The sequence below is a fragment of the Pseudophryne corroboree genome, chromosome 10 (assembly GCF_028390025.1).
Source record: "Pseudophryne corroboree isolate aPseCor3 chromosome 10, aPseCor3.hap2, whole genome shotgun sequence".
Taxonomy (NCBI): Eukaryota; Metazoa; Chordata; class Amphibia; order Anura; family Myobatrachidae; genus Pseudophryne; species Pseudophryne corroboree.
The window spans coordinates 169,787,299-169,815,021 of record NC_086453.1 but is presented as its reverse complement, the minus strand read 5'-3'; the positions used below and the strand labels follow the sequence as shown (position 1 = coordinate 169,815,021).

Genomic DNA, 27,723 nt, shown 5'->3' with positions numbered 1-27,723 from the left:
CGTTATCCGCTCAGGTATGCTGGATAATGTCTGTGCAAAAGTAGCCCATGGGGGATCCACTTGCACCTCTGTCTTCCTTGGATTTTTTAAGAAACTTTGGTGAAAGTTAAAACAATTTACACACAATTTACACACAAACCAATCTGAACCAGATTCTGAGAGGTTAACCCAGCTTTGTAACACAAACATGAAATGAGTGTTGGTGCTGCTGTGAGTGTATTTTCCTCACCCTTGCCACTCTACGACATGATAAATAATCACACACTTGTACAGTGTTAACTACACAGTTTGTGACTGTAATCACTTAAAATTTTGTTGAAGTGACATACAATCCCACCCTACCCTGCTTTGCACCAGCATTGAGGATCGGAATACACAGAAAAACTGACAGAATTATAGTAGTAATGGAAAATAACAGCTGTTTGAAAATAAGATACAAAATACCATTTTGAAAGATCTCTCTTCATATTAAAAATGATACTATGTATATGCTGAGCACTGTATAAAATGACTTTTTTTCTGTAATGTATAGGGTTTTTTTCTGTGCACATGTAAAAACAATGTATGTTTAATAGCAGATTATGTATAAATATGCTTTATAAACAATGAGTAATAAAACAACATTGAAAGTGTAATGTTGGATGTGATCTAAGGATTAATATAAAAGTTACGACTAATTTTGACCAACTGGAAGATATTGAGAAAGTGTTTCTTTCTTTTTTTAATTAATATTTTATATGGAAAACAAAATAAATAAAAATAAGGATAAATAAAGAATTATTTTTTTAATATATTGCTGTTTGCCAGTGCTTTTTATTTATACTTTTCCAACTATTTGAATTCAAAGGTAGATAAAGACTTAGTGCTGTATTACCCGACTCAGGAGAGTGGGATACAGGGAGACTCACCCCGCTTCCAGGGTCGATCAATACGTTAGCGAACGCTGAGTGGATCCAGACAATAATAGTGTACACACTCGCCCCGTGAACCTACAGTGAACACAGACGCCCAAGTGAACACTGATGCACCAGTAACACAGCCACCTATGCTGCAACAGGGTCCGCTTAGATACACAACGTCTCAGACGGTAGCGGGAAATCAGTTTATGGCAGGAGACTCCGAGGAAACTGGTCATGAACCGGGGGAATGGACGACCAAGGAAGCATCTCCCCACTGCTGACATCAACTATAGGGATCGCAGCCTCACACTACCCACCTGGAGCCTATGATCCCTAGGGCCTAGTGCTGGTGCGCCCTTGGTGGCAGCCGCGTCAGAGGCTGTTTGGTAGTCTCCTCCCAAAACAGTGCGACTGTCTCCATGTACCCCCTCTAAGCAGAGCTGATGCCTTACCTTCTCCCCGTGCTCCGGCCACAGCCTGGTAACGTCTGCTGGACTTGCTAGTACATCCGACACAGACGCCCCCTGAAATAAGAAAGCTTATGGCTGCTATAAAAAAACATTAGCCCTCTGACCATGGTCCGGATCTTGCTGCACCAAACAAAAACTGATTTGCCTGAGCCAGGAGGCGGGGATATATGGACGGGCTCGTTGCATGCTGGGAGGCCGAAAGCTTTGACCGTTTGGTGCAAATACGCTGTCGCGTCATCATATTCCAATGTTATCCTGTGGATAACCTGTGGACCCTGACGGAGAAATGAGTTAGGAGTTGATTGGCTGATACTTTATCCCCTTCCACTTTATCTCCATCCAAGGCTTAGTAAATAGACCCCTTAGAAGACATATTTATTTTGGATTGTAGTCTACACAAATCTTGTGTGACAACAATGACAACAGTGCCTTCTGTACACTTCTCGATTACATGTGAATAGAAAGGGCTTGTGGAGAAATCAGAGGGAAGAAATGTTGAACAATTCTAGCTTTCTGTAAACACTAAAGTAAACTTGGGCTTCCATTGAGTGGGCAGCCTGCAGCCTGAAAAGATTAGCTTGAATTCAGGATATGTTGCAGGTCCTGAAATAATATATTCAGGTGCTGAGCTAAATGCTCGCATGCTCTCAATATAATATTCACATAATAGATACAGTATACAGTATTGGGCCCTACACACTTGGTGAAACCAATATGAACGATATTGTTCAAAATGAACGATAAATCGTTCATATCTGTCAGTGTGTATCCATCAAAGATGAACGATGCGCGGCCCTGCGAACGTTTATAGTTGAGCTATCCTCGTTTATTCATACAAGTCAATTTGGACGATATAGATGTATGCACTCTCATAACGTCTAAATTGCCATCGGTATAGTCCAGTGTGTAAGCAAAAATCGTTGGAAAAAAATTGACCATCAATAATATTGTTGGTCGATAAAATCGCTAACATCGTCCAATGTGTAGGGCCCTTATGAGTGCAGTTGTTTTCATTAGTTAAATGTGTCAACTCCATACAGTGTAAGGAAGGGGATAGCAGAGGCAGTTTTTACAACTAGACAAGCTATGTTCCTACCTTTCTATGCTGTTCATAATTTCGAATAAAGTCACGTAGTTGCTCCTCCCGACTTTCCAATGTTGAATATAACTGCTCCATTTGACTCACCAAGTCTGCCTTCTCAGACTTTAAACGCCTTCGATCGGACTTCATGGCTGAACAAAAAGAAACAGGAAGAGCTATGAATACTTAATAACAGCTAAACATTCTAAATGCTTTTATTATAGGGAGACCGTCAATTTCTGTTTTGGAAGAGGAAAAAGAGTACTTTTTATTATATAAATGCAAGCAAGGATGAAATTTCATGGTGAGTTAAGTGTTAAAGACTAAGTGAATAACTCACTGAACTTAATGCCTCTCACAGTTCTTTCACATAATTGTCCTAAAGTCATTATGCACAGATCATCTGCATAAACCAAAACACGAGTGAGAGCTGCCAGCTCACCTGTACCCAGTTATTATTAGTGATGTGCACCGGAAATTGTTTTGGTTTTGGATTCGGTTCCGCGGCCGTGTTTTGGATTCGGACGCGTTTTGGCAAAACCTCCCTGAAAATTTTTTGTCGGATTCGGGTGTGTTTTGGATTTGGGTGTTTTTTTTTTTTTTTTTTTACAAAAAACCCTCAAAAACAGCTTAAATCATAGAATTTGGGGGTCATTTTGATCTCATAATATTATTAACCTCAATAACCATAATTTCCACTAATTTCCAGTCTATTCTGAACACCTCACAATAATATTTTTAGTCCTAAAATTTGCACCGAGGTCGCTGGATGGCTAGGCTAAGCTAAGCGACCCAAGTGGCCGACACAAACACCTGGCCCATCTAGGAGTGGCACTGCAGTGTCAGACAGTATGGCAGATTTAAAAAATAGTCCCCCAAACAGCACATGATGCAGAGAAAAAAAAAAGAGGTGCAATGAGGTAGCTGTGTGACTAAGCTAAGCGACACAAGTGGCCGACACGAACACCTGGCCCATCTAGGGGGTGTCGTACGGTATGCCGGCGCTCGGGCTCCCGGCGCCCAGCATACCGGCGCCGGGAGCCCGACCGCCGGCATACCGACAGCGTGGCGAGCGCAAAGGAGCCCCTTGCGGGGCCACACTATTTTATTCTCCCTCCAGTGGGGTCGTGGACCCCCACGAGGGAGAATAGTTGTCGGTATGCCGGGATTCCGGCGCCGGTATACTGTGCGCCAGGATCCCGACATTCGGCATACAGAAGACCACCCCATCTAGGAGTGGCACTGCAGTTTTCTAGCGTAAGGATGAGTGCTTCCATCCTCATGTGAATCTGAACCACTAGTCATGAACTACGGCCAGGGCCTCAGCCGTTCCTTGCCACCCCGTGTCGTATATGGCATATTGGCAAGTTTATGCTTCTCATCAGACGCTTTTAATTTTGATTTTTGGGTCATTTTACTGAACTTTAGTAGTATACTTGACGACACAGAGGTAGAGCAGTGGACTACTGTACCGTACTGCCATATATATACTGGTAGTCACAGCAACATTCTGCACTGTCCCCTCCTACTATATACTGCGCACAACTAAAATGCAGCACAAGTATGGTTGCATATTTAACTTGAAGACACAGAGGTAGAGCAGTGGACTACTGTACCGTACTACTATATATATATATATATATATATATATATATATATATATATATTGTCAAAGTCAGAAAAATATCATGATGCACACTGCCATATTTGCACCTCATATGTGTCCCCGCTGCGCATGCGTACGCTCTCCCGTGCATACTCGCTGTTGCGTGCACCCGCAGGCGCACGGTATGCGCATTTACGGTAGAGTTTATGTGCTCCTAGCGGGCGACTCGATCGTTACATATTTTTACCATATAATGTATTTCATAGATTATGGTCCCTTTGATAGAATCTGAAAGTTTAGTTAATGTAGCATGTTCATAGACAAAGAGATCCCTCTTTGTTTGACACGAAGGGTCAGACAAGGGTTATACAGTGGTGTTTAGTATCCATCGGAAAAGTATTTAATTAGCAATATTCCGGTGTTGGTTTGAAGCAGATAAATCGCTCGTGCGAATAGTTATGGACATAAGAAGTTTATGGACATTTACTATTATTTGCACTTTATTATCCATGCGGCGGGAAACCTAGTTTCCCACCCACCTGAGCAGTTGGAAATAGTCACAGCCCACCTGTATGAATCAACCTATGACCTTTTGTTATAATGCGAAGACGAATTCCTGTGTCCAATGAACAATAAGAATATAGGGACCATTGTACTGTATTATGTGTAGGGTATAAAAGGACAAGCCGACCTGATCCAGCTCTCTATTCTCTTCAACGGTTCTCATTGCTGATAATCGGGAGCTGGATATCCAGAGGCGCATGCGATTGTTTCCCTTGAGCGTAAGTTTTCTCCGCAATCATATTGTCTTTATTGTTATTGTGAGCCATATATCTCTCTCTCTCTCTTCTCCTCTTTCTCTCTCTTTCTCTTAAGTGTTATTGTACTGCTATTGTATTTCAAGTATAGTTAGCTGGTTAGGTAGTCTATGTTATATTGGTAGTGTATGACTTGTATTGTATTATTCTTTTGCAAATAGAACATTCACATAAGGCGTTAGACCCTAAGAACGGCATCTGTGTATTTCTTATATTTCTAAGTATTCGCAGAGCGTCGGAGACGCTCATACAGTTAATAAGGTTACACTGTGTTACACTTACACCCTATCACTGCACCAAGGTTTATTGCATAAATACATTGTTTATGGTATAGCTGTAAAGGTTTAACATTGTGAGCATCAGCGACGCTTGTGATCTCCTCGTGGTCCCAAGCCACCGCTACGCTAATAGTATATCATTACGTTAGTCGGCAGCCTATAGCGTGCCTGCCTGTGATCTCTTGACCGTAAGCGAACGTGACGCTAGAGCGTCTCGACTACGGCTAAGCGATTGTTACGCAACGTGCGTACCCTTACGGTATTTCATACGCCAATAGCGTACTGTGTTCTTTGACCTCTTAAAGGGTTTAAAGTAAGATAAATATCAGGCTTTATCAATATATATATATATATATATATATATATATATATATATATATATATATATATATATATATATATACTGGTGGTCACAGCAACATTCTGCACTGTCCCCTCCTACTATATACTGCGCACAACTAAAATGCAGCACAGGTGGGGGGGGGGGGGCGTGGCTTGGCCGAGCATGGAGTAAGGAGCTAGGAGTTAGAGCTCCGTCTATCCTGCTTTCTTTATCCTGATTCCCCCGCTGGTGGCCGCTACTAACCTGGCTCACCCTTTGTGACTCTTAACCCTGCTCATTTTGAGGGGTCTGCGGGACTGTGTTTCTGCCCTGGGAGGCCGCTGGATGGATCGCGGCCTACACCGCTCGGCCTCACTCCTTCCGCCCGGCGCCATCTTGGGAACTAACAGCGGAGGCCGGAGCCGCGCTGGGACAGAGCTCCCTTCACTCGTACCCTCTGCTGTTTTTGATGATCCGGAGGTCGGCGTGTGTCCCTGTCTCCTTCCACCTTGCGTCTGGCGGGCTGAATGTCCCTGTGTGGCGGTGATTGTTGCTGACGGTGCATCTCTCTGCACGGACCGTCCCTCCTCACGTCCCCTGCCTCCCTGCACTGCTGGTCGGAGCCTCCCAGTCTACACTACTCTGCCTGCGGAGCTGCCTGGATACCTGCAGCTATCCTACTCTACCTACACTGCTGGTTGACGCTTCCATATCTACACTACTCTCCAGGAGGGTCCACTCGAAAGCCTGCTGTTGATTATACTGCCTGACTACTGCCACTAATGATTTCCTTTTCCTTGCCTGGGTTCATTCACCTACGTGAGACTCTGGAGGCCTGGGGACTTTGCAGCCTGTGGTGAGCACGTATTGTTTGTTCTATATCATTGCTGAGGGAGTCCTCTCTCTGCACCCGTGTTCCACCCGTGTCCCATCATGGTGCGTGGGGGCAGTGCTGCTGCTGCTACCGCTGCTGCTAAGCTTGAAAAATATGCTAGAGGCTCTCAGTCCTCCTCCCAAACCTCCCGGGGTGCTGCTCCCCCATCCCCCCCTTCCCCCTCGGGGTCACCTCCTCGAGAGGACGACACGTCTCAGTCGACCAGGCAAATTCTTTTGGCCATATCCACGTCCAAACACAGAGTCATGGATAAAATCGGCCAAGTACAGGTGGATATCACTTTAATCAGACATGACATTCAAAAGATTCGTGAACGGGTGGGGGAGGCGGAGCACCGTATCTCCGACCTAGAAGACGTCACCAATCCTCTTAAAGATACAGTTTCCAATCTCACAACCCAGATGTCGGCAGTTAAGGCGAAGCTTTCCGATATTGAAGGAAGACTACGTCGTAATAACGTCCGCTTTGTGGGCCTCCCGGAGAGAGCGGAGGGCTCCTCCCCAGAATCGTTCCTCGAAACATGGCTCCTCTGATTATTTCAACGCGATGACTTTGGGCCTCAGTTTTCTGTGGAGAGGGCCCACCGATTGCCTGCCAGGGCTCCTCCCCCGGGCGCACCTGCACGCACTTTCATAGCCCGTTTTCTACATTACAGGGACCGGGATGCGGTCCTGCGGCTGGCCCGCACACAGGGTCCTTTGAAATTTGACAACCATGATATTTCTGTTTATCCGGACTTTGCCGTAGATGTCCAGAAGTCGCGTGCGCAGTTCCTTCAGGTCAAAAGAAAGCTTCGCGACCATCAAATTCAATATGCCATGTTGTTTCCGGCACGTTTAAGGGTGGTGTATGATGGCTCCACACACTTCTTCAATACCCCTCAGGAGGCGGAGGCCTGGCTGGAGCGCAGACCCCGGCCCCTATCTGAGGACTGTTTCTCCCTCAGAGGTCGCATTGTCTGCTGGGTTTTGTACTCCTCCTATCCATGTAGCAGGGATGATCTTTAATTCTAGGAGCTGAATGCTAGGATATAGCCTATTTGTAGAGGCAATAGTTGTCTCTAACTCCCTGGGGTTGTTATAGGTTTTCAGCCTTAGTTTAGTTAGGGTTTTTTTGGGATCCAGGCGTGTCTAGTTTGGGATGGATATGCAGGGAGGGGGTGGGTTTGGGCTGTTCTGGGTTTGTTCTTTTTTTTTGTATATGTATTGCTCCATGTGTCACTGTGTTATTTTTTTTCTTGAACTGTAATGTGTCCATGATTTTTTTTTATATATGCCTTCTGGTCTCCGGATGCTCTGCCTGTCTGCTGGCGGGGGGCCGTAGTGATCCCTTTGCTCCTTCCTCCTCTACACTATGGGTTCCTCTCTGTTGCGTGCCTTGCTTGCCTTGGATTTTCCTCTTCTTCTGCCTCTCCATATTTGCCCCTTGCTTCTTTTCTCCTTCTGTCCTTTCTCTCTTATACTCATGGCTGCAGGGGTTGATGGACTCCGCATACTCGGCTGGAATGTGAGGGGCCTGAACGACCGCATAAAGCGGGCTCTGGTTTTATCTCAGGTGAGGAAGTATAAGACAGATGTCATATGCCTCTCCGAAACGCACTTGGTTGGTACTAGAACCTTGGCTCTCAGGAAGCCCTGGGTGGGTCTCTCCTATCATTCCACCTTCTCTGCTAACTCCAGGGGGGTTTCAGTTTTGGTGCGGAAGTCGGTTAATTTCCATTTAGCTCATAGCCAAATTGACCAATATGGCAGGCATGTATTTCTTAGGGCCTATGTTAACCGTACACTTTTGCACATACTTGCTGTTTATGTCCCCCCCCCCCCCCCCCCCCCCCCTACAATAATGAAGTACTCAGGCAGGCAATGTCGTTTATTGCTACTTCTCCCTCAGCACCGGTCCTTTGCATCGGAGACTTCAATAATGTTTTAGATAAAGTTTTAGATAGGTGGGCTGAACTTCCCCCTTCTCTACCCTCTGCTTCCCCGTCCCCCACACCGTTTGCGAGGCTGGTTTCCGAGCTTGGACTCCTGGATGTTTGGGGGTTGAGACACCCCAAACAACTCCAATACTCCTACCACTCGGCCAGCTTTCACTCGTTCTCGAGAATAGATTTGACCCTCGTCTCCCCTGATCTCACTGCTAGAATACTGGATGTCCAGTACCTTCAGAGGGGAATCTCGGACCACTCACCCTTGCTGGTGGCCCTAGATTCTGTGCCTGTCTGTGGGGATAAACTGTGGAAATTGAATCCCTTTTAGTTGACCTTGTTGACTGACCACGAGGCCTTGACTAGTGAGTGGAGTGATTTTGGGGTTCATAATGCGTCCTGTTCTGATCAACTGGTTAAACATGACGCATTTAAAGCTTCACTACGGGGCTCCTTCATACGACAAATAGCTAGTGTCAAGAAATCTAGTAGAGAGGAGGAGGTGCGCCTGGAGCTTGCCTGTTCCCAATCCGAGTCTGTTTACCTTACTACTAAGACCCTTGGTGATCGAGTAAGATGGGTTTTGGCCAGGAAAGCCTGGTCTGACCACTTGCTTGATAAATCAAGGCGCAAATTACTTTTCTCCCAGCACACCTTCTATTCACAATCGGACATGGGGGGGTAGTTACCTGGCTTTTCTGGCTCGGGGGGAGAGAACTGGGGGTTCCATTCAGCAGATCTGTGATACCCAGGGTGAAATGGTATATGCCACTCCTGAAATAGCTCAGGTTTTCCAGTCATTTTATTCCTCGTTGTATGCCTCTAAAGTCACCTATACCCCCACTCAACTACAGCAATATCTTTCATGCATTGCCCTACCGCAGTTGTCCCAACAATCTGTAGTTATTTTGGATGCTAATATCACTCCAGAGGAGGTTGAGGCTGCTATTGCCTCCTTCCCTAATAAAAAGGCCCCGGGTAGCGACGGTATACCGGTTGAGGTCTATAGACAATATTGTGCATACTTTGCCCCCTATCTTTTGACTCTCTTTAATGCCTTGTTGGAGGGTGCTCGTCTACCTCCCTCTATGTCCGAAGCTATTATTGTGGTGATCCTCAAACCGGGTAAAGACCCTACGGCCCCAGAATCCTACCGCCCAATCTCATTGCTACCTACTGATGTCAAGATTTTGGCCAAAATTCTGGCACTTAGACTCAATAGTGTTATCACCTCGATCATTCATGATGATCAGACAGGATTTATGCCAGGCTAGTCCACTCTCCAAAATTTGAGGCGACTGTTTTGTCACCTGCAGATGGGGAACCGGCCCGAGTCGGGGGCTGTGGTGGTTTTCCTTGGATGCTGCCAAGGCCTTCGACTTTGTGGAATGGGAGGATTTGTGGGAGGTCCTTAGACGGTTTGCTTTTGGCCCCAAATTCATACACTGGGTACAATTACTCTATTCCTCCCCCGTGGCTCGAATATCTGTCAATGGCTATGTGACGTCCCCATTTGCTTTTTCCCGTGGTACTAGACAGGGCTGCTCACTGTCCCCTGCCCTTTTTGCCATCACTATTGACGGACATGAGGATGTTATTGCATTATATGCCGATGACATGTTCTTGTTCCTCAGAGACCCTGATGCTTCCCTGACCTCCCTCCTGGGTATTGTTGATACATTTGGCCTTTACTCCGGCCTGACTATCAACTGGAATAAATCTAATGTCTTTTCCATATCTGGTATTCTTCCTGACCCGTTGCCAGTTGTGTCCTCCTTGGCCTGGACCCTTCGCTTTCAGTATCTTGGTGTCTGGATCACTCCTAATGTTAAGTCTTTTGTACATCAAAACATTGACCAGGTCACGGTGGATCTGAAGCGACGGATTCATGTATGGAAGAAGCTTCCCCTTACGGTCACGGGTCGCATTAACCTGATCAAGATGGTGATGCAACCAAAATATCTTTATCTATTGCAGCACTTTCCTATCTATATCCCCAAGAAAATTTTCACTAACATTGATAGTGTGCGTTCCTCCTTTGTTTGGGGCGACAAAACGCCTAGGGTTGCCCTGAGAGCTCTGGTTAGGGCTAAATTGGATGGAGGTTTGGGCTTTCCCAATCTCCGGGCCTATTATCTAGCTGCTCAACTTGCACATTTGTCTAATTGGATTCTCAGTAGGGATGGTTCCACGTTTGAGAGATTCTTTGCCGAGTGTGTGGGGTCTCACTTCTCCCCTCTCCAGTTCCTTCTCTCTGACTCTTCTACTGCTGGTCTTCCTCCTTTACTCCGTCAGTCGCTACTTGTATGGCGCCAAGCTCACTCCTACTATGCATGGCAAGGTACAGACTCTGACGCGCCACTTTGGTTCAACCCAGGGTATAGGGAGTTGTTGCAGCTCTCACAGGACAACATATGGATTGGGGCGGGCCTTACCACAGTTTCGCAACTGTATGATAACGGTGTTTTCAAATCTTTCACACAACTGAAGGAGGAGCTTGAAATATCCAATAGATCCTTTTATCGCTATCTACAGCTCCGCCATGCGGTGCAGGCACAGTTTGGGACCTCGCCCCCGTCCATTTCTGACTCCCCGATTAAAGATATGGTTATCAATTTGGGTGCAAGGCACCAAGTTTCCATTTTATATGGTAGTCTTAATGCCCACATCTGTCCGAATATATTTGACCAACTTAAACTTAAATGGGAGCAAGACATTGGCTCACTTACAGATGTCCAGTGGCTACAGGTGTTGAGCTCACTTAAATATTCTACTCAGTGTGTCAAATACCAGCAGGTTTATTTCTTTGTTCTGCGTAGGACGTATAGAACTCCTGTTTCTTTATGTAAAGCAGGTCTACGGCCTGGTAGTACCTGCCCCAGATGTGGTGCCCCTGAAGCTACCTTTTGGCACTTATTATGGCTGTGCCCCACTGTATATGCCTTTTGGGAAGCAGTTTGGTCGGACATTCTGCTCACTGAACCTACGCTGCCCCCCCTCTCTTCTACTATGTGTATGTTTGCGCTAGACTTAGAGGAATCCTACTGCCCGGCACTATATAAATATGTTCTTTGCCTGACTACCTTAGCTAAGGTGATTATAGCGCGTAACTGGTTTGCTACTTCATCCCCTAATATGTACAATTGGCGAGCTCTAGTGAATGAGGTGTCAGGACATGAGAGGTTTACACATAGGTCTAGAGGGACCCTACCCCATTACTTTAGCAAGTGAGATAGGTGGAATACCTCCCGTCTGGCTACAGCTGCAGCACTATTCTCTAACTGATTGAGGCTTAGTATGTGAATTTGCAATGTTGCCGTGACACTTATTATCTTTTTCTATGTGACACTGTGACACAGATGGTATTATTTACTGTATTCTTCCTGTAACTTTTTCTTTGTTTTGTTTGATGTTCTGGTTTTGTTCTGTATTTAATGTTTTTTTCTTTTTCCCTGTGAAAAACTTCAATTAAAAAATTACACAAGTAAAAAAATAAAAAAAATGCAGCACAGGTATGGATAGTATACTTGATGACACAGAGGTAGAGCAGTGGACTACTGTACCGTACTGCTATATATATACTGGTGGTCAGCAAAATTCTGCACTGTCCTCCTACTATATACTACTATGGAGCGTTTTTCAGGCAGAGAATGTAGATATTTGCAAGCACACTGAGCACAGATATTTGCAGCACACTGAGCACAGATATTTGCAGCACACTGAGCACAGATATTTGCAGCACACTGAGCACAGATATTTGCAGCACACTGAGCACAGATATTTGCAGCACACTGAGCACAGAAACTGAGAGAACGCTGCATGTCCTCTCGCTATCATATCCAATGCACGAGTGAAAATGGCGGCGACGCGCGGCTCCTTATATAGAATACGAATCTCGTGAGAATCCGACAGCGGGATGATGACGTTCGTGCGCGCTCGGGTTAACCGAGCAAGGCGGGAAGATCCGAGTCTGCCTCGGAACCATGTAAAATGGGTGAAGTTCGGGGGGGTTCGGATCCCGAGGAATCGAACCCGCTCATCACTAGTTATTATACATGAACACCACACCAAAGAAAAAAATGCCCCCAGTAGCCAAGCAATCACATAACATAAGGCAATATAGTACTAGCGTAGCTTTAACAAAGCATATCTTCTGAATAAAACCTTTGTCAGACATACTCTAGTATTAATCATCAAGAAAAGCATATTCATACATTAATAAAGATATGTTAATTATTAATATATTGCTGTTTGTAGTTTAGTTACCTTCTGGGAGAAGTCTTTACGACACATATGCTGGGGAAATGCTCAAAGCTTTCCCAGAGTCAAATGCCAGCTCTGTCAGGTTTTATTCTTATAAATGCTTGCTGACTGTATATCCACTGAGAAGTGCACAATTACCCTCACAGACTTCTAAGGAGATTCTGTAATATGTAGCTAGACATTCCTGTATTCCAGAGTAAACTTTGATTAAGATCCCCTATTGTACTACCACAAGGTGAAAAACACTATTGCACATAGGAGTTTTACAACATAAGGTTACATCCTCGTTCTCGCCCCCTCCCCGTACCTCCCACCATTCCACCCCACCCCACAGCTGCTGGTCCCTTAGCAGCTGCACAACTCCACCCTATTCCCTCATAAAGTCTCACCCTTTCAGTGAAAATTGAAGTAGGATGTAATAATTCATCCCCCTGCATTACAAGCAGTTTAAATCCTATGCAACATCTTCAAGACAAAATACAAAATGTAATTTACACAGGACAAAAGGCTCAAATTTAGAAGCACAACACATCATTTAGTTTTAGTGTGATGTGTTATCCATGTCCATATGGATCCAGTAATTTGCGAGCTGTAAAATTTAATTTTTTTTACTTTGGGCATTACATGGCCAGTTTCTGAAGTTTTACTGTAGCTTTGAGCTGCTGCAATGGAGAAACACCATTCATCTAATAAATGTGTTCTTGCTCTAAGGTATGATGAATTCATTTTTTTTTCTGCGTTGGACAGGGGTGATTTACAGTAAGTATGAAAACATCACTTATTTTTGTACTATTATAAAATATTTTTGTTAACTAATATACTGGCTACCCCATATGTCAGAGGTTCCCAAACGCAGTCTTCAAGGTACCCCAACGGTCCAGGTTTTAAGTATATACATGCTTGGCCACAGGTGACTTAATTAGTACAGTACCTCAGTCAATTTGATTTGACCATCTGTGCTGAGCCATGGATATAGTTAAAACTAGAGATGTGCGCCAGGCCATCTTTGCCGGATTTGGATCTGATTCGTCGTCCGGTTTTGGATTTGACAAATTGCTGTGACGGGCTTTGGATTTGGATTTTTTTTTTAAATGTACTTAAAAAAAGCTAAAATCATTTCATTTGGGCCTTTTTTGTCCATAGAGTATTATTAACCTCAATAACTTCATTTTCAGTAATTTGCATACAATTTTGACCACCTTATGGCTCACAATGTTGTTTTCATCCACTTAAGTCTGCAGCGAGCTGGCTGGTTTACTAAGTGACAGAGCACCAGCACAAACACGTAGCAGTTTATAGCACATCTATGAAACACTGATACACAACAGTGGGAGAAAAACAGTGGTCCAAGATGGAATTGTCCTTGGGCCCTTCCCACCCACCTTTATGTTGGATATTAAAAAGGACATGCACAGTTTAACAAACCAAGCCCTTCAGCAACAGAGACTGCAGCTTTTGTGGCTGAAGTGCATGGTTTGTTTGGACACCCACAAAACAAGCTACCAATTGGCTCAAGGCAACAGCTCTACAGTGGCTAGATGTAATTGTCATTCTCACCCTCATCAGTGTGTACATCCTCCTCACACAATATTAATTCATCCCCGCTGGAATCCACAATTACAGAAGTATCTGTACTTTGACGTAATTGATGGGAAATGTCTTCCTCGTGGAATTTCCAGTTCATTTTGATGAACATCATTTTTTTCACATTTTGAGGAAGTAGACTCCAACACCTATCGCTGACAAGGTTTCTGGCTGTGCTGAAAACTCTCTCCGAGTACACACTGGAGGGTGGGCAGCTTAAGTAATGCAAAGCCAGTTTGTACAAGGGCCTTCAAATTGCCTTTTTTGCTTTCCAGTACTCGAAAGGACTCTGTGACATGCCTAGTTTTATGGTGTCATGAAAATAATCCTCCACCATTCTTTGGATGGTGGCTATATCAGATGGCGTTATGGTAGAGGTGTCACAAATGCTGGGCGATTCATTTAGACCCGACCAGATGCCAAAATGTTGTGTTAAATTATCTGCATCACCACTACATCTTTTGGGAAAGGTACGTTTTTTCCTGTCTGCTGCCGAAGAAACTGAAGGAGACTTTGTAGTGCCACGAATCACGTGAGCTGCCAACTTGCTCACCAGGAGCTCTTTGCATCTCTTAAGATCTGGGTCAGTTGGAAAGAAACAGCATATGACTTAAACCTAGGATCAAGTACGGTTGGCAAAATGTAGTGATACTGGTAACCCTTGAATTCTGGCGAAGCAACTCAAGGACTTGATCTACAAGTCCGGCATACTTTGCGGATTTGCTTTGTTTTTATCACCTCCTTCAATTTCTCCAGCTGATTTTCCAAAAGCATTATTAGGGGAATTACCTGGCTCAAGCTAGGAGTGTCAGCACACACTTCACAGGTGGGTACTTCACAGGGTTTGAGCACCTTGCACAAGCCAGAAAGTACTCTCCACTGCGCTAAGCTAAGGTACATCCCCCCCTCCTCTCCCAAAGTCATGGCTTGTTGTACAGCTAGGGATGGCTTTTTGCTATTCCTCCATCCACTGGAGTTCCACCTTGTTACCACCTCTTGCTTCAGTTGATGACAGGGCAAATTAAACAGTTCTTGAAGGTGCTGCAATCTCCTGCATGATGTTGCTGAATGCTGAAAATGTACCGAAGTCTTTCGGGCCACAGACAGCATCTCCTGCACACCCCTGTTATTTAAAATAAAAACCTGTACCACCAAGTTAATCATGTGAGCAAAACAGGGGATGTGTTAGAATTCACCCAGCTGTAATGCTTTCATGATATTTGTAGCTGTTATGAGCCACGGCTGTGGCTCATTTCCATTTTTGCATTTTGGTTATGTATTTTATGTTATACTTCTGTTCATGTTCCCCGTGGGTGTCATGGGGTGCTCGGAGCTCACCCTTAAGGAGGGGATACTGTTATGAACCACTGGTAGTGGTTCATTCCTATTTTATGTTTATAAAGTTGTCTTACATGCCAGGATTTCATGTTGCTCTGTTTTAGAATACTCTTGTCTGCTGCCGCTGGTGTGTAATTGCAGCTTGTTCCCATGTGTTCAGCCTCACCTGGCCGCTAATTGCATCTTGTCAGTTTGGAGTCATGCAACAGGGCAGCTGCATGAGATTATTAATTAGGCCTCTCTGTTATATGCTGGCTGACTGCAATTCACAGACGCTGGTGATATTTCTGGGTATCCAGTCTGCTTGAGTTCTGAGCTTGGTTCCTGCTAGTTCCTGAGCTTCCTGTGTCGATTCCTGTGTCAGTCCCTGTGTCTATTCCTATGTCTGATCCCGTGTCCTGCCGTGAGGCGTTCCTGTCCTGAGGTCCAGTGCCTTTGCCTGTGCCTGGTCAAGTTTCTGGCTTCTTGGTGTCCACCGGTCTTTCATTTGGGATTCTGCCTGTCCTCCAGTTCTAAGAGTCTGTGTCAGCAGCATTGGGAGTTCCTGTCTGTTTCCCAGTATTCGTACCGGTTCCGTGAGTAGCGGCTCTGCCGCGTCCGTCGGCCTAGGCCGCTGTATTTCATTATTATTTCTGTCACTGGTGTTTTGCAGAGGGTTCTGCTTATGCTGTCACCGCCGGTACACAAAAGTATTGTGTGGGCGTGTGGTCAGCATTTCCTTTGTTGTTCTTTTCCTTTGGTGGCAAACCGCACATACATTTAGTTTTAGGCTAGTTAGAAGCCCCTGGCTTTTGGTTGTTTCAGTAAGAGGGCCCCTTGTTATCACCCTGTCTCGGTACACTCTTTGTCTCTCATTAAGACCTGAGGGGGCATCGAAGTTGGGCAGACGTAATCCGCCCTTCAAACGCGGCTGCCATGGGCTCAAGCAACCATAGTCTCGCAAGAGTGTACTGACAGCACGGGCGAGACAACGGAGATAGGGCGCCAGGGGCTATTCCCTTTCCATTCCCCTTTCCCAGCATTACGTTCCAGTGCTCCGGTCCTTGCAATAAGATCTCCTCAGACCAGAGTGCTGGAATCATAACAGTAGCATTATCAGAAACCACAAATCCTAAGGAGAAAATGGGGTAAGCCATGTTGCTATGGCATCCCTCAGTTTTTCTAAGAGGTTGTCAGCAGTATGCCTCTTGGTGAAGCCAGTAATACACAGAGTAGCCTGCCTCTAAATGAGCTGGTGTTTGTTAGATAATGCTTCTGCTGCTGAAGGTGATTCACCCACCCAGTGGATGGTCACGGTCATATAATATTTAGTTTACCCACTACCACTTGTCCACATATCTGTAGTTAAGTGGACACTGGGTACAATAGCATTTTGTAGGGCAACAATTATTTTTTTTTAACATCCTGGTACAGCCAAGGAATGGCTTTTCAGCTAAAATGGAATAGAGATGGAATTTGGTACCGGGGACACAGGACCTCAATTAACTGTGTAAAACCCACTGCATTAATGGTGGATATTGGACATAGATCTAATACTAGCATAGCAGACATGGTGGCCACTGTGCGACTGGGTGAAAACTGTCATACTTGCTCCCCCTTGTAAAGGATTGTTTAACAGTCAATTGTTATGTGAAACAACTAGTAGCAGTCTTCTTTGTCCACTTCTGGGATGAAGATCCACCCCCAGCAGCAGCAGCAAGCCTAGTCTTAAGGATTCTTCAGAGGAATCCTGGAAAGAAGAGGGAGTCACCTTGCATTGACAAATTGGTTGCAGGACTATCTGATTATTAAGGAGGATATTGAGGATGAAGGTGTTGGTGGTGGAGATTGCAGATACTAGGATCTAGTAGAGAGAAGGGAGCTAGCTGATTCTGGACTGCTTACGGTTATTTTTTAGCATCAGTTGTGGATGTAATAAAATGCTCGTCATGAATTTGCTGCAGATGACTTAATTGGGTGGAGGTTCCTAAATTCTTTACATCCCTACCTCTACTTCCACAAAGGCTACAGATGGCTTGACAAAAGTTGTCAGAATTTGAGTAAAAATAATTCCACACAAAAGAAGTAGATATATGTTGGTCCTATGCCAAGGCATGACAATGGCCTTCTTCTTATCATGGACAACAGATGCTTCCACTGGTGCTTGACTAACACAAACATCCTCATTAGTGCCAGTGTCAGCTACACAAATCTCTCCGTCATCCTCTTGTAATTTCACGGTGGCATCCTCAATTTCTGTCATTAGCAACACTTAAGCTACTCATCCCCACATATGCAGATACAGTATATGAAAGGTCAGATTCACATATAGCACTCTGGGACACACACTCCTCAGGTATTTGTGACATTTCTGTTTCTGATTGCACAGTTTGTTCTATTGCCTTTGTGGTTTTCAGATTTTTTTATACCTATTCTAGACTTTGAGTGTGAGACATCATGAGAGGCAGAAGAAAATGCCTCACTGACAGGTGCAAAACCACCACTCAGAAATAAAAGCCAAATCCTGAGCCTTTCCTTGCTACTGCTTGTGGTGAATGGCATGTTGGCAATTTTATTTTTTTCTGCACCAAACCTTCCCTTTAATAGAGGTGCTTTTTTCTTTACCACTGTATATTGTTTTTTTGTTGTTTTTAGATGCCATTAGATCCACTATGCCAGGCATGTCCAAACTGTGGCCCTCCAGCTGTTGTAAAACTACACATCCCAGCATGCCCTGACACAGTTGCTGTCAGAGAATGCTAAAGTTGTGTCAGGGCATGCTGGGATGTGTAGTTTCTCAACAGCTGGAGGGCCACAGTTTGGACATGTCTGCACTATGCCCTTCAGCATGGACTTTAGTAGATGATGCACTATCGTCATCATCATGACTGGTGACAGCAGGTTGGTGTTCTCTAAACTGATTGTTATCCATTTTAAGTGCATGAATCACAGTGTTAGATGCACGTGAGAAAAGCGCACTAGGGTATAGCGCACCAAATGAGATTTATGGTACAAACTTACCTTTGTTAAATCTCTTTCTGCGAGGAACACTGGGTTCCACAGGGATAACATCGGGGTGTAGAGTTGGATCTTGAGCCGAAGCACCAACAAGCTAAAAGCTTTGACTGTTCCCAGGATGCATAGCGCCGCCTCCTCTATAACCCCGCCTCCGTGCACAGGAGCTCAGTTTTATTAACCAGTCCAATGCAGTAGCAGGTAAATGAGACGACAACCGTTAGTAGCCACATAGACCACATTTTCACGACAGGAGAAGGTATCAGCGGCTAATGCCATACAAACCCAAAGAAGCTAAGTGCGTCAGGGTGGGCGCCCTGTGGAACCCAGTGTACCTCGCAGAAAGAGATTTAACAAAGGTAAGTTCTTACCATAAATCTCCTATTCTGCAGCGGGGTACACTGGGGCTCCACAGGGATAACATAGGGGATGTCCTAAAGCAGTTCCTCATGGCAGGGGTCCCACTGTAGCGGGCACAAGAACCCGGCGTCCAAAGGAGGGATCCTGGGAGGCGGAAGTATCGAAGGCATAGAACCTTATGAACGTGTTCACTGAGGACCACGTAGCCACCTTGCACAACTGTTCAATGGTCGCACCATGGCGGGCCGCCCAAGAAGGTCCAACAGACCTAGTAGAATGGGCTTTGATGGTAGCAGGAGCTGGAAGGCCAGCCTGTACATAAGCATGTGCAATCACCATTCTAATCCATCTTGCCAACGTCTGCTTATTAGCAGGCCAGCCACGTTTGTGAAAACCAAAAAGGACAAAGAGGGAATCAGATCTCCTAAGAGAAGCTGTTCTCTTCACATAAATACGGAACGCCCGTACCACATCCAAAGACCGCTCTTTGGAAGATAAACCTGGAGAGATAAATGCCGGAACCACAAGTTCATGGTTTAGGTGGAAAGACGACACCACCTTAGGCAAATAACCAGGATGAGTTCTAAGAACCGCCCGGTCAGTGAAAAATTAGAAAGGGTGACCGACAGGACCAGGCACCCAAGTCTGAAACCCTTCTAGCAGAGGCAATAGCCAGCAAGAACATAACTTAAGAGTAAGCTACTTAAGGTAAACAGACTCAAGAGGTTCAAACGGAGACTCTTGTAAAGCATCCAGAAATACCGACAAATCCCAAGGAGCCACAGATGGAACATAGGGAGGATGAATCCTTAAAACACCCTGAGTGAATGCATGATCAGGGTGAGTCACAATTTTTCATTGAAACCATAACGACAAGAAATAAATATGAACCTTGAGGGAGAACAGACGAAGGCCTAAGTCCAGGCCCTGTTGCAGGAAAGCTAAAGGATTTGCAATACTGGACTTGAATGCAACATAATTCTTAGCAGCACACCATGTGAAATAAGAATTCCAGGCCCTATGGTAAATCCGAGCAGAAGATGGTTTACGGGCCTTCAACATAGTTTGAATGATCGCCTTACAAAATCCTTTGGCCCTCAGTACGGAAGCTTCAAGAGCCACGCCGGCAAAGCCAGCTGGGCCAAATCCTGGTAGACACAAAGGCCCTGAACGAGGAGGTCCGGGCGTTGCAGAAGTAGAAGAGGACGCTCTATCGAGAGACCCTGCAGGTCTGAAAACCAATGCTGTCTGGGCCACGCTGGAGCGATTAGAAGTAGTATTCCGCCTTCTTGCTTGAACTTCCTTATCACCCTGGGCAGAAGTGATACGAGAGGGAACACGTACGGCAGCTGAAAGTTCCATGGAGATGCTAGTGCATCCACGAATGCTGCTTGAGTATCCCTTGTCCTTGCTCTGAAGACCGGAACCTTGTGATTGTGTCGAGGTGCCATCAGGTATACATCTGGTAGGCCCCACTTGTCCACTTGGAGTTGAAAGACTTCTGGACAAAGACTCCACTCTCCGGTGTGTACGTTCTGATGACTGAGGAAGTCCGCTTCCCACTTGAGGACTCCTGGAATGAACACTGCCAATATGGCTGGCAGATGGCGTTCCCGCCCAACAAAGGATTTTTGATACTTCCATCATTGCCATGCGGCTTTGAGTGCCGCCTTGATGATTTTATGTACACCACCGTGGTGGCGTTGTCTGACTGTACTTGAACAGGCCTGTTCTGTACTAGAGGTAGGGTTAGTGTCAACGCAATGAACACTGCCCGCAATTCCAGAATGTTTATTGGGAGGAGAGATTCCTCCCTGGTCCACCTACCCTGAAGAGAGTGTTGCTCCAACACCGCACCCAGCCCAGCCCAGCAGACTGTCATCCATCGTCAGAATGACCCAATTGGAGATCCAGAAGGGATGACCTTTGCTCATTTGCTGGTCCAGTAGCCACCAACTCAGTGACAAGTGGACCTCCGGAGTCAAAGAGATCATTTGAGTCCTGATCCGATGAGGTAGGCCGTCCCACTTGGAGAATATTAACCTCTGCAGTGGGTGCGAATGAAGTTGAGCGTACTCCACCATGTTGAAAGCAGACACCATGAGGCCTAGTACTTGAAACGCCGAGCGTATCGACACACGTGGGCAAGAGAGGAAGCGTCTTATCTTGTCCTGAAGTTTCAGGACCTTCTCCTGAGACAAAAACAACTGTTGGTTGTGAGTGTCCAATAGTGCTCCCAGGTGCACCATGCTCTGAGTAGGGATCAGGGAAGACTTCTTCCAGTTGATGAGCCACCCGTGGGCTTGCAGGAATTGTAGCGCCACTTCTAGATGACGAAGGAGAACCTCCGAAGAGTTCGCCAGGATCAACAAGTCATCCAGATACGGCAGGATCCTGATACCCTGACGGAGGAGTAGAGCCGTCATGACAACCATGACCTTGGTGAAGACCCTTGGAGCCGTGGTCAGACCAAAAGGGAAGGCCTGGAATTTGCCAATAGCAAACCGTAGGTATTGCTGATGTGACAATGCAATAGGTATATGTAGGTAAGCATCCTGAATGTCCAGGGATACCATATAGTCCTTGGGCTCCAAAGCCAGAACAATAGAGTGAAAAGTTTCCATAGAGAATTTTGAAACTCTCACAAACTTGTTCAAAGACTTGAGGTTGAGAATGGGTCGGGAAGATCCATTCTGCTTCTGAACTAGGAACAACGTATAATAGTACCCCCTGCCTCTCTGAGATAGAGCCACTGGCACTATCACTCCCATGTCCAGGAGGGATTGTACCATCAGATGTCCAAAGGGGCGTTTGTTGAGCAAAACTGGTGAGGAGGACGTTTCTTGAAAGAGATGGCGTATTCGTGAGCGACGACTTCCCTTACCCAGGCGTCTGAAGTGGTCTGTAACCATACCTGAGCAAACCGTAGAAGCCGGCCTCCCAACCTGGGATCCCCCAGAAGGAGGCCCATCCCATCATGCAGCAGGCTTGTCTGTTTTGGAAGCAGGCTGACGGGCAGCCCAGGCACGTTTTGGTTTGGGCTTAGTCAATTTGGAAGTGCGAGCCTGTATCTGGTATGCCTGACCCTTTGCTTTACCTGGAGGTCGAAAGGAAAGAAAAGAAGTACTCTTAGCCTTCGGAGCTAAAGGAGTAGTACTAGGTAGACATGCAGTTTTAGCAGATGCTAAGTCAGCAATAATCTTATTGAGGTCTTCCCCCCAAAAAACGGTTTCCCTTAAAAGGGATCACCTCTAAGGTCTTTTTAGAGTCCAGATCCACAGACCAGGAACGCAACCAGAGGATCCGGTGAGCCAGAACAGACGTAGTAGACGCTTTGGCCGCCAGGATACCTGCATCAGATGCCGCCTCCTGTATATAATGAGAGGCTGAAATAATGTATGGAAAATTAGACGGTAGTTCCGCTTCAACTTCCTGAACTCAGGCCTCTATGGCTTTAGCAGCCCAAGAGGCCGCAATAGTAGGCCTATGCACAGCTCCAGCAAGAGTGTAAATATATTTCAAGCAACCCTACACTAATTTATCCATCGGTTCCTTCAAAGAGATGACAGTAGTGACAGGCAGAGCAGATGACACCACCAGACGCGCGACTTGCGAGTCCACCGGCGGCTGTGTTTCTCAATTTTTACTTAACTCTGCAGCGAGGGGATAGCGAGCTAGCATCTTCTTAGACAGGGAGAATTTCTTTCCTGGATATTACCCGGATTCCTGACGTATGTCAACTAAATGGTCAGAATGTGGTAAAACTAATTTAGTAGCCTTCTGACGATTAAACTTATCTGGTTTCTTAGAGGTACCGTGTTTCCCCGATAATAGGACCTACCCCGAAAATAAGCCCTACCCTTACTTTCATAAATTGTCCAAAATAAGCCCCACCCCGAAAGTAAGCCCTGTCTAAATCCCCATTTTGCTCTGTCCCTGCGCTACAGTAAACTATCCAGCTCCGCCCCCCGCATGAAATGGCTGCTGCCAGTGTCACAGGGCCCGGGCTTCAGTACACAAACCTTTCACAGTTTTTTTTTTTTTTTTAATCACCCCCATTGCCAGAGGAGAGAGACAGCGCCTGGCTGGCTCGGCGCATTAACAGCCAGTCAGGCACTATCGGAGCTACCCCTCCGTAGGTCTCTCCCACATAAGTGACGCTGGTGTGACCCAAAGGTCGCGCCAGCGTCATTCAGTGAGCTGAGCGACGCGGAGGTGAAAAGAGATCCAGGAGCCGCTGAAAGAAGGTGAGTGAAAGCAGGGGGCTGCAGGCAGTAATGATGTCTAATGTAAAGTAATGAGGCCAGAGAAGTGGGCACAAATTATGGCTGGGCAGACAAGAGGGCACAAATTATGGCAGTTAATAAAAATAAGCCCTACCCCGGAAATAAGCCCTACCCCGAAAATAAGCCCTATGGTGTTTTTTTGATAAAAAAAAAAAAAAAATAAGAGTTTGTCTTTTTATCGGGGAAACACGGTAGCTGGGGGCTCTTCGTCATCATCAATTTGAAGAATCAGCCTGATAGCCTCCAAAAGGTCAGGAACATCCACCTGTGTAATAGACGCCCCATCAGACGCATCTGCATCAGTGTCTGAGGGGTCAGTATATGCGCCATCTTCATCAGATGAAATATCTGAAACATGAGGGGATTGTGAGGAAGTAATGGCCCGTTTTGATGACCCCTTGGTCTCAGGCGGGTGAGGGTTAGGATTTTGCTAAGGCTGATTTAATTGCTGTAACTTAGAGAAGATAGAGTATCTGCCCATGGCAGATTAACAGCAGGGACAATATGTGATCTTCCAGCGGGGCCCCTGCCGCGTCAGCTGCAGCGTCACCAACCCGGCAATATGCCGGGTTGGTGAGCGTGTAGAAGGGGGCTCTAGCACGGGTCGCAGCCGTGTCAGGCTCCCGGCTGCGACTCGTGCTAGCAAGTGGAAAAGGGGTATTAGTAACTGCACTACTTAAGTAAAGCTATGTATAAATCTAGCTACAGTATAACAATGCACTGTAAAGACTGGATGTATATCCCAGGGTACTTGTACTAAATAACCCTGAATGTATGCACCTGTTCTTAACTAACACTGTTTAAAGACATGTAGAATACTTAAGTGTCCTGTAAAATGCACAGCGCTGATGCGGCTTTACAGAGGAGACATCACCCAGCAGTCCCAAAGTCAGCTCAGCATGTGTGTAATGGCGCCCAAACGCTGACAGGGAGTGAGGGAGGCAGAGAGAAGCAGCTCCAGAGTGGGAACATTAGCAGTAAATGGCGCCTGGGGCTACAGGTCAGAACTTGCTGGACTTCACCACCTGGTACTGCGGGCCTTAGTAAAATGGATTAAGAGGTAATCCTACCTGTGCCCTTGCCCTGGTGGTCTAGTGGGGTCCCTGTACGGCCACAGTGTCCACGCCAGCGCGCACCTTCCGTCTCCTAAAGACCGCGCCGGATCGCAATTTCCAGCGGGTCCTGCCTTTGTAATATCACACAAATTTGAATGCAGGTGAAAATATTAAAATATTAGGTGAAAATATTCCCTTTTGAATTTTTACAAGCCCAACATTATATCCGCTCTGTCGTGTGGGCTTTCTCAACCTCAGACTGGAATAATCCATTAGATACTGTAACAGGGTCAGGTACCATCTCCTGGAGTAGATGGCTGGATGCAGCAACTGAGAGATCACAGAAGTCTGTTGGTTTGGTTTAACTGTCCTCAACTAGTTATATTGTGCAGAAAAATAGAAATACAGTAAACATCCAAATTAAAACCATGCCGTCCGGCACTAACAATACACAGGATGATCCTAACTCATTAAAAAAAAATACAGGTAGTTTTTAGCAGGAGCAGCTCACACACACACACACATATAGCAGAAAGGCCTAGTTAGCCTTCTGTGAGGCTAAAGGCCCAAAGACCCGAACTGGGCCTAAATGGATGGAGAACCTGTCCTCTCTTCTCACATGCTATCCCAGGAACCAAATCTTGTTCTTACAAAAAGCTCTCAACAGAACCAAAACAATGTATTTATGGTGTTTTAAAATACATAGGCAAGAAACCTGTGGCAAATATACAGTACCTGCCTTCCACCACTATTGCAGTGATCTTGACACAATACCCTCTTGCTAAGTCTACTCTTAACAGGTAGAGACAATTCAACAATTTACACTATTCTCCGTACCACATTCATACTTGATAATTCTTCTACGAGTCTTACCCCTTGGGTTTCTGGACTCTCCAACGTATCAGCAATTGATCTACTTCGATCGCATGCTAAGGCCTGCAATCTTTGGGTGTGGATTTACAGATAGACAGTGAAAAGGTCGACAGTCAATAGGGTGATAGGGTCAAAAGGTCGACATGAAAATGGTTGGCACAAAAACGGTTAACACTATTTTTTGGGGGGCTGTCATTTTGTATGTTTAACCATATTAGTAGAAATTTGTCCACTCACGGACTCGCTTCATTCACCACGCATCGTGCATGGTGGCTAGCTTCGCTTGCCCAATGTTACTAAAGGTAATAGTCTGTTACATGGATAGTAAGTTCAGCAAAAGTTGTAAAAATATGAACAAAAAAACGTGTTGACCATGTGTGTAGATATTGCCATGTCGATTTTTGTACTGTCTACCTTTTACATGTCGACCTTTTGACCCTGTCAACCATATTGTGTTGACTTACTGACTGTAGAACTTTTCACTGTCTATCATCCACATCCCCACTCTCTTGCCATATTCTTCTCACACTGCAATGTTCCTAAACATATTACATAGGGCTTACTTATCCCAGCATAGAAGATTTCTTGCCTTAAGTGTGGAACTTTGCAGACCTATACCACTTTGGAAATAGTGGTGGCGTGGACTAGATGGCGCTAACGTTCAAGCAGTGATGGTGAATATGAGAGTGCTAGGGAAAATACTTAGCTGGGTTGTCTCCAGACGAAAGATCAGGTGCAATTTAGGTCCAGTCGCTGATGGAGAGCTCAGCCATATTAAGAAAAGAACAGAAAAAAAAAATATATATATGTGGCGGTATCGTTTGCAATAGGCAAAATGTAAAAATGTTTTAACAAGGATTATTTCGTCAGTGAGGACTGGGGATTTTCACTAGGTGATATGAATAGTCAGAAAATAGATAGTCTTTTAAATCCCAACATTCAGAGACAGTATCCTCATATGAACACACCTGACTTACTCAAAGACAGGTGGTGACAGGTCCATAAAGGTATCTTTTTAAAGATGTAATGTGCTCTTTATCAATAGGTGGTTTAAGTGAGCGTACCTAACACTCACGTGAAGGACAGTAGATATCCTCATATAGCGGTTTCTTTCTATGACATCATTCCGCAGAGATTGCCGTGATAGTTCAATGTTCAATGATGGAGTGCTCGATCATATATGGAATGTGAAACATAGACACACAATATGTAGTATGTTCAAGATACGTAAGATATCCAAGAAGCTATATATAGGCGTACCTAGGTATCTTTCTAGGTTACAAATGCAAACATGAGATTCTTATAAACACACCTGACTTACATAAAGACAAGTGTCTGGATGCCCATAACGGTATCTTTCAAAAAATATGCGGTTCTCTATCAGTCGCTAGTCAGTAACCAATTTTATAATGGTAGGAGAGGCGTACCTCACACTCACATGTGGAACGGTCGATGTCCTCATATAGCGGTATCTTTAAAGAACCTCGCTCCAAAGGTATTAAGAAGGTGAAAAAAAAAAATTTATTCCAGGTATACAGCATAAAATAACATAAAACCGGCTAAACTCAGCGCACGAGTCCGGCTCTGATGGAAGTAAGAACCGTCTTGGAACCATAAGGGGCCAACTTTGGGGTTCCAAAAAAAGAAGATAATTGTATAATTATGACAAGGTCCTACCTTCCTTCAGAGTCCAGAAAAAAAGGGACAAGTCCGCCGCAGAGAAGCCTCCTCAGAGCCAACGCGTTTCGAGTCAGGAGACTCTTTTTCAAGGCATCCTATGTACTGTATTACATAATTCTCCTTACAATGTGTTTATATGTGACACATAAGGGTCTATTCATGCAGCAGTGAAAAGCCCTGTTTTGCGTTAAACAGGGCTTTTCTCTGCCTACTGCAATTCACAGAGCGGGTTACCGTGGAGAAGTCTCTGACTTCTCCAGCGGTACCCCCGCTCTGTGCCTGAATCGCATCAACATACCTTTGTATGGTGAGTGCGATTCATGAAGGTGCGGAAAGCTCTGCTTTCCGCTTCTCCATGGAGTTCAGGTTCGCCATCTCAGGACGGCGTAACCTGAACTGTAGCGCGGAGACATCAGGGAAGCTCAATGCTTCCCTGATCGCTGCTCTGCACCTCGCACTGGCTCCGCCCCCGACCTCCCAGCAACCACTGCGGCCGGCCGGGAGGTCAACACCCTGCACATGCGCAAAGGGACCCGCCGCTGGACCCCGCGCATCGCTGGGAAGGACCGCTGGAGATCACCTCACCGCAGGAGCCCCAGACACCGCAGCGCATCGTCGGAAGGGTGAGTATACATGAATTGCTACTTACTACAGCTATACATTGCATCGAAGCGATGCGATGTATAGTAATAAATAGCAATTCTGTTTTCGTTTTCTGTATGAATAGACCCCTTAATGCTTCAATAATTAAGCTTTAAAAAAAAAAAAGGAAAGTTATGACTACGAGTAAAAAACTCACATTTTCAATAGAAGTGTGGTATAAATATAGATTTTATATATAATATATATGTATATACACAGGGGTTAAAGTGAGCCGGAACAGGGCGGAACTGCATTCCCTCAGTTACACTTGGAGACAAAACGCAGTTACGCATCCTCCAGCTCACCTAACCCGATGTTAGCACGGCGCCGCTGGAAGATGCTGAGCACCCGC

General features: G+C 45.5%; 1 protein-coding gene across 10 annotated transcripts in view; it reads right to left on the bottom strand.

Moving 5' to 3' along the window:
- KAZN (kazrin, periplakin interacting protein) overlaps positions 1–27,723 on the bottom strand; it is an 847,756-nt gene that overhangs the window by 266,792 nt on the left and 553,241 nt on the right. For all 10 annotated transcript variants that reach the window (XM_063942931.1, XM_063942933.1, XM_063942929.1 and 7 more), the window contains one exon: positions 2,466–2,602. In XM_063942931.1, the coding sequence (XP_063799001.1) occupies positions 2,466–2,602 (137 nt within the window). The remainder of the gene's footprint in view (positions 1–2,465; positions 2,603–27,723) is intronic.